The sequence below is a fragment of the Temnothorax curvispinosus genome, unplaced genomic scaffold (genome assembly GCF_003070985.1).
Source record: "Temnothorax curvispinosus isolate PA1 unplaced genomic scaffold, ASM307098v1 QBEX01007998.1, whole genome shotgun sequence".
Lineage (NCBI taxonomy): Eukaryota > Metazoa > Arthropoda > Insecta > Hymenoptera > Formicidae > Temnothorax > Temnothorax curvispinosus.
This window is the reverse complement of record NW_020217778.1, coordinates 1-8,250: the sequence shown is the minus strand read 5'-3', so window position 1 is coordinate 8,250 and position 8,250 is coordinate 1. Positions and strand designations below refer to the sequence as shown.

At 36.2% G+C, this 8,250-nt stretch overlaps 1 protein-coding gene across 1 annotated transcript; it reads left to right on the top strand.

Moving 5' to 3' along the window:
* Positions 1 to 7,225: 7,225 nt before the first annotated feature.
* LOC112457617 lies at positions 7,226 to 8,212 on the top strand (the record flags this gene model as incomplete). The annotated part of the gene is made up of 2 exons (XM_025020779.1): positions 7,226 to 7,569; positions 7,689 to 8,212. Coding segments are annotated over exons 1-2 (868 nt in total), but the record flags the coding sequence as incomplete, so codon positions are not given.
* Positions 8,213 to 8,250: the final 38 nt, after the last annotated feature.

The window sequence follows — 8,250 nt, the reverse complement described above, 5'->3', positions numbered from 1 at the left end:
ACATAATAATATGTCTGACCATATATGAACTTATATATGATCAGATCTTGTGTCATGTATAATATACGATCTGATCATATATGGCAATAGATAACCATATATGATTATATATGCTCTATATATGGGCATGTAAAACTTATATCTGTTCATATCTTATTTATATATGAACATATATGAACATATATAAGTTTTACATGTTCATATATAAATATATACTGTCAGATATGAATATTTTTTCCCGAGATTGTCCAACAATATAGCTATTACAATATACAATATGCAATAGCTATCAGTTATAGATAGAAATTGTGTATTGTGTTATGTTAATGAACGAATATATAGATAGTAAATATCCACAATGTTATTACACATTTCTTCTATGATTAATTATTATGATGGTTTTTAAAAATATAAATTGTAATTGTACCAATAAAGATAATAGTGTACATTATGTGATATTGTATATTGAATTTTCATAATGTGTATATTATAGAAATTTTATAAACATTGTACAAATTTAAATTTAAGACTGCAATTAGAGATTTTAATTACATTGTGTGTAGTATTGCACAATATACATATTATAAATAATGTATTTTTCCAATTGATAGGATTCGTGTTATATGTCAAGTCAATGAACATTTTGTCAATATTGAAATTTGGGCCGACTAAAAAATTGATGTTATATTTTTATGAAAGATGCTTATTGCGCGAAGAAATGATCAAGTGTTTGCTGAAAAAGAAAGAACTGATAGAGATAATCGCGCGCGACATGCCAGAAGCAAAGGAGACCAATGGGCTATACGCGATCCTTTACGGGTCTAATTGAGTGCAGAGATAACACGGCCACGCGCGATTTCCAGGCAATAACGTTTTCTTGCCTCCGCTCTCTTTAATGGCCAAGCTAATCGCTGCTGGTACCTTTACTATACTCAGACATACTGCACATTTTATCCGCGCATCGCTATCGATTGTCTTAGGATCAAACCTTTGTCACTGTGTTCTATTCTGTGTAAAGAATAGTATATTATATGTATATATGTAGTTTATTCTTAATAAAAGATACAATTTTTTTTTTTAGAAAGAAAGTTTACACTATACACTGAGAATCGAAAAATAGTAATAGTTTCTGAATTTTCGTTTATTCTCAACTTTTAATTTCAATACACAGATGCTTACTTAAAAAAAAGCAATGTCTACTGAAAAACACATAGTAATATCTAAAAATTAAGATCATAAGCGATACTGTCTGAAAGAAATAATAAAAAAAAAATAATTACTAAGAAGTTTCATTAAGTCGTGATCAGACTACGGATTGGGATTGAGATTGGATTGAAATTTAATCAATCAGAATAAAGAAAACTAACTTTTCAAGTTTAGTTTGAACTTTGCTCTAATTGGTCAAATTTCAATCCAATCTAAATCCCAATTCGTAGTCTGATCACGGCTTTATTCAATCATGTGCGATTCTGTAACCATTACTGTTGGTTCTCCATATTCGTTCTATCGCGCGAGTTCAGAGCAGTTCAAAGAGATATATGAGATTCATAATAGTTATTGTAGAATAGATTGTTAGCTCAGCGTTAGCGTATTAGGCTGTCATTCTGGAATCTTAGGTTCAAATCTTATCAATGTGTTTTCAAAAATTGTAAAATAGTGCAGCGTAATTTTAATTAATAAAATAGAATATATGCGAAACCACGAATATACAAATTAAACTATAAAAATATTAGAAATAAATAAGAACTATTTAAAAATAAAAAAGAAAAAAATCTTTTTTTTTTTAATTAAGTAATTTAAATCGACTGACTAGCAATATATAACGTCTTTTCAATGTGAACATTGAAAAAACTGTGAGCTAACTCGGTTTGTCGGATTCACATAGCACTTTTTCGGATCAATCATCGAGACATTATTAATTTCGACCAACGCTTTTGGTCAGATGATGTAATTTCTAAATTAAATAGTTTTAAATTTTATTGCGAAAAATATTACCCCAGCCAGGGTTCGAACCTGGAACCTCCCGTATACCGTGCGGGTGTCGTGCCAATTCGACCACTGGGGCTGTGGTAATATTTATCGCAATAACAACTATAAGATGGAGCACCGATTCTTCAGTCAACAGTGTATAATAAACAGAATAATGAATTTTCTTCGCCAGTATATAGAATAACAATTAAATAATTTAAATCGACTGACTGGCAATATATAACGTCTTTTCGATGTGAACATTGAAAAAACTGTGAGGCAACTCGCTTTGTCGGATTCACACAGCACTTTTTCGGATCAATCATCGAGACATTATTAATTTCGACCAACGCTTTTGGTCAGATGATGTTCTAATGTTCACATTTCTAATGTTCACATCGAAAAGACGTTATATATTGCCAGTCATTCGATTTAAATTACTTAATTGTTATTCTATATACTGGCGAAGAAAATTCATTATTCTGTCTTTTTTTTTCGTTAAATTATTGCAACGGAATCATTACTGGTCTTTATCGTAATAGTTACTGTGAAATCCGTACTGTTACTGGGAGAATGTTTATTGTAGTAGTGCGTAATGCAGGTTACTGTAAGAATGACTAAAAGTTGAGAGTGAACAAAAATGCAGTAATTATTACTGTTTTTCGACTCACAATCAGTGTACTTTATCAATAAGTTCTCTTCTTCTATAGCATTACAGTCCTTTGTGGACCAAAGCTTGCGCAACTATTCGTTGCCATTCCCTCTCGTCTTCTGTAATTCTTTTCCAGTTGATAATATTCCTCTTTCTCAGGTCCGCTATTACGGAATTCACCCATTTTCTCTTGGGTCTTCCTCTTCTTTTAAGGCCGTACATCTTATGTTGAAAGATTTTCCTAACTTTTTCGGCAATCGGATCAAGTGTCTCAGCCATCTTATCATTTGCAATTTGACACAGCGGACTATGGTTTCGTCATTTATTTAATATTTCCAGTTTGGCATTGTGTCGGATTCTGCAAAACCTATCGTCATTTCTAATTGGTCTAAATATTCTTTTCAAAATCTTCTTTTCAAAGTTAGTTAGCTGTCGGCATTTTTCTGCTTTCAATGGCCAAGCCTCAAAGCCATAAGTCACAGGACCAGCTTTATCAGTATTTTATAGATTCTTTATTGTTTTGAAAAGTAATTTGAATTTTAAGAGGCATATTAGCATTTTAACGCTACCTTAATTCTTTTCTGCACCACTGACACTGTTGTGTCAGCTGTTAACGAGAAGACCATCTAAAGGTACATAAACTACAGCTACCGTTTCAAGCAGTAATCTTCTATTACTAGAGCTCTTATATTTTTCCAGACTTTATTTTTGCCAAGTATTTCATTTTATCAATGTTCACTCTTAGACCTATATACCTTATCTGCTAGCTTCGCAATCTTTAAGAAAACGTTTTTTAATTTCTTCACGTTTCTAAAGATTATTGCTACGTTCAGAATCTGTTCACATGCATAGATTGCAACGATTTTGTTGCAATAGTTGCTACAGGGCAGCAACATTTCCCTTAACATTGAGTGCAACATTAGGTTTGAATAACACAAGCGCGTTATTCTGTTTCACTTCCGAGATAATCTCAACTAAATCTATCAACCTTTTCTGACTAAGAACTTTTGTCTTCGTTCGTTTTTCAGTGTCATACATATTAATCTGACTAATTTTGACGGAAGACTCAGCATCACCAGAGTGGGTCCTAGCTTAGATCTGACGACGCTGTGAAACGTCTACGAATAAGGAGTATATGTATATATTTCGCAACAATTCGCGAAAGGAGTATACAAAAAGTACACCCAAATGGGAAACTCATCGCAGCTCGACGAAATTTGGCAGGAACATTCATATCGGTTTCAGAATAATGCCGGAGAAAAAATTTTTGTTGACACTCATCTGGAACAAAAGTAGTGAAACGCGTAAAAAGAATCGCGAGAAAGACGATGAGTTTGATTGTGAATAGCATCAGCGTGAAAAGGTAAACAAATCAACTTTTCTACTATCCGGCAATAATAATAAAGTAGGGAGCATTTGCCATGTATACAGGATGTCCCATTTTAAACGCTCCAGGCAAATATCTCGAAAAATATGGAAGATATGCAAAAACATTTTAGACAAAAGTTGTAGGATATCAAGGAGAACAAATACCTAATGGTAAAACGTAATATAACGTCATTGCATCGAATGACATGTATGCAACCCCAAGCAGCATTTTGACGTCCGCCCGACATTAAGATAAACACACTTAACGTTGGTATCCAACGTTTTCGCTACGTCGTTTCAACCCTCTTTTGCACTAATTTGGGGAATCAAATTTAGGTTGTACCAACGTTGGAATCCGACTTATATAAGTTAAATTGAGGTTACATTTTTTCCACCAGTTTTAACGTTGGTATGTAAACTTTGATTTTGTACACTCTGCTAGACCTGAGGTTATTTTTTCACAACGTACATACATTTTAGGTGTAGTTTTCGTGCTTCCATTCAAACCATATGACGGCATTGGTGTAATAAATGTATCATAATACGTACTTATCAATTTGGCACAAATAAAATGGCTTTATAGGAAAAATATAGTTTGCGCAGTCTTTGATACTATTGTAATTTTGCCATAAATACACGAACTCAGCACTGAAAATGTATAACGAAACCCACTTTATTGATAAATGTGGAAATGATAGGTCGAAATTAGACGAATCCCTTCTAAAATATTCCAATTTACTAAATATTCTAATAAATAACTAAAATTTTCAAAATGTAGATTTTAATTTTTTTTCATCAAAATTACTTTTAAGATAAATATGTTGTCAAAACCTTAACAACAGATATTATATAAATGCTTTAAATTGTTAATAAAGTGCGTTAAAAAATATAAATCTAAATATACTGGAAAATGGCGGATTATTTGCCTTCTTCTTTGAGGGATGAAAATGGCGAAGTCAGCGTTCCACACTATATCAAACTTTACGTAGTAAAAGGTGCGATAAATTCTACTAAGATTTGTCTTCTCGTATAAAATAATGAACTTTTTCAGACTTTTGCAAACTAAGTAGTATACCACTGTAGGCAAAATTGTACCTATATTGACTAAAAGTCTTAACAAGGTCGCCAAACTGACTTAACATGTCGATAAAGTATCGATTAGTTGAAAATTCTATACTAGATTTGCGAATGAGTCGTTATATCTTAACCAAATCCGACCTATGCAATACCATCTATGGTCTAGAGCATGGTTATGGCAGCCGTGCAGCCGAGCGAACGCGCTCTCGAGCTGTGAATCACGCGGCGCGCGCGCGTTGCTTCCCGACGACGCGACGATAACCGCGTGAGATGAGATGGACCGGTTCGGCCGTGGATCGTCAACATTCGTCGTATAGTCCTCGTAGCTCACGCACGACGCCGCGAATTGCCATCGGCGATGCCCACTTGACGCAGCAGTAATCTGCTCTACATTCTTTTAGGCAGAATTTGTTACCATTTCTCGCGATTCCTTAACGTCAGTCAGAAATGACCACAGGCGACGTTTCACAACGTTAGCGTTTTACAACGTTTGATAACAAAACGTTGGTTTACGTTGGGAATTACGTATTGAAGTCGCTCGAAAAGTGTGGTGCAAAGTATAACGTCAGGCGAACGTTAAATATCTTAACGTCGGGTAATAGGACTTAAACTGTTTCGAATTTGACGTTGGGAAAGTGATAAAAAAAGCACGTCGTAATTTTAACGTTAAGACAACGTCCAAAAAACGTTAGTAATTATAAGTTACATTTTATAACTTTCTTGGACCGCTTACAACGTTGTGATTAGTAAAAAAGTAGTCCTTAGTCGGAAAGTTAACCGAAAAATGCTGCTTGGGACATATATAACAAGCAAGAATCATTTGCTTATTTAATGTTAATTTTTGCAATGTATGAAAAGTACAATATAATACTACTAAACCGACTTGTGAATTACAGTTATAATTAGGGATGCCGTTCGGAAGACCGGGCAGCACGGCAACATCGGTGGTGGGGATGGCTGATGGCGGCGTACACACCGAAGCGACAAGCGCTCGGCTATATCTTCGATGTGTACGGCAACATCGGTGGTGGGGATGGCTGGCGGCGAACTTGTATGTCATACGTTGCATACATGTCATTCGATGCAATAACATTATATTACGTATGGTTTGATCATTGACTTGACTATGTGAACACGCATACTGTGCATAAGTATAATTCATCCAGCAATCAAGTAAATGTTTTAGTGAAAGCATGGCATTCAGCCTGTTGCAAACTGCCATTAGCTGAAACCTGAAACCCTCATTTTTCTACTCTTTAATGCCTTATATCTCGGAAACTGTCCATTTTTGGGCTTGGTGCCTATGGACACTTTTTATCAGCATGTTATGAACTACATTATCCTACATTATTGTTAAATTTGACTGGGAGCCAAAACCTCCTATGACCGTTGCGGGGTCCATTATACGGACATTTTTGGTCTACGTCACTTTGTTCAACTGGTATAAAGTTAAAACGACAAAGGTGCAAAAATTGAAATGTCAAAATTGCCAGGGCGGAGTCGTCACTCCATTCTCGGATTAAATTTTAAATAAAAATTCATAATTCCGATTATAAAAAATGATAGGATACATTTTATTAATTATTTTTTAATAAAAAAATGGAAACATTAATTAAAGAAACGATGGCGGAAAATAATTACAAGAAAAGCGCAGACATTTTATGTGCCCTACGCTCGCACGTTTTTTGTCAGCTCTATTCTGTCATCTCTGAGCACACGCAGCACATATTATCCAAGTCCTCGGCGGAATTCGACCTCTGGTAACCATCTCCGATAGAAAACGATTAAAAACGGCTATATCTGTATCATTTTTAATCGTATCTTATCGGTTCTATCTGTTGAATATGTACGCTCCTGACCTTAGTTATTTTGGCAACATTGTAGAACTAGCAGAGAGAGACGCGCGCGCACTTCTTGTCGAGTAGTCGTAGTCGTCGCCATTCACCGTTGCCGCGTAAACGATATAGTTATACCGTAACGACCGTTCTGAATTTTATTTTACTGCATAACGCATTCTGCGACAGGTTATGGGCCCAGTCCCGCGTCCGAAAAAGTAGTATTTGGTTCGCATGTGTGTTTCTCGAGGTTCGAGGATAGGGAGTTGCGTGTGTCCGCATCGCGAAATAACCTTTTCGACCTGTATCGCGTATTACCTGAAAAATGGAGAAACTGGTGTTGCCCAAATTCAACGGTGAAGATTTTGCGGTATGGCGTTTTCAAATCGAGTCGTACCTAGCGGTATACGATCTTCTGGAAGTCGTCGATGGGACATTGAAACGTCCGTTAGAAGCGGCGAGACAATCAGAATGGGACAAGCTCGATTGGAAGGCCCGATTGATTATCGGAAATGCTCTTGAGATGAATGTAGTACGTCAGATTATGAATCTGAAAACGGCGAATGAAATACGGACTCGGCTTTCATCACTATATGAATTACGAGACGACTGTCCATTTGCTACTGCAACGATTCTTCGATTACCGAATAGAAGAAGGAATGACCATCGGTCAGCACGTTTCAAAAATCGAAGAAATGGCTAGAAAACTAGAAGATCTTGGCCAAAAACGTTACACAGTCTCCCGCCAAATTATCGACACGTTATCTCGGCCTGAGATTCTATGCCAGCCGATCAGCAAACAAATCTGTTACCGCGTCTACTCAAAAAGAAGAGGCTCTGAAAGCATCGATGTCTGAAATGTCACTCGAAAATAAAACGCCGGCGGCTTTGCTTCACAAGAAGAGTTGTGATAAAAAGGTCAAGCCAAAGAAAGGTGACGTAAAACAAAAGGTAACGCAAAAACCGAAGAAGTTCAACGGCGCGTGTTTTTGCTGCGGTACAACAGGTCACCGCAAGTCCGAATGCCAGAAATCGGAAACGGCAGCTGAAGAGGCCTCTGCAATAACTGATAAAAATGAGCTACTCATGGCAAAGATAGATAGCGTCGACAGCGTTACAGATACATGGTTTGCCGACACGGGGGCATTGCATCACATGTCACCGCGACGCGAATTATTTCGAAACTTTGTTGAAAACAATGATAATTCAGTGGCGATCACGGTAGGCAGTAAAGAAGTCGTTTACGCGAAAGGTCGTGGTATGATCGATGCAGATTTCGATTTCGATGGTTACACGAAACGTACGGACTTAGGTAAAAATCTTTTCGGTATCGGTTCATCGACAGATCGT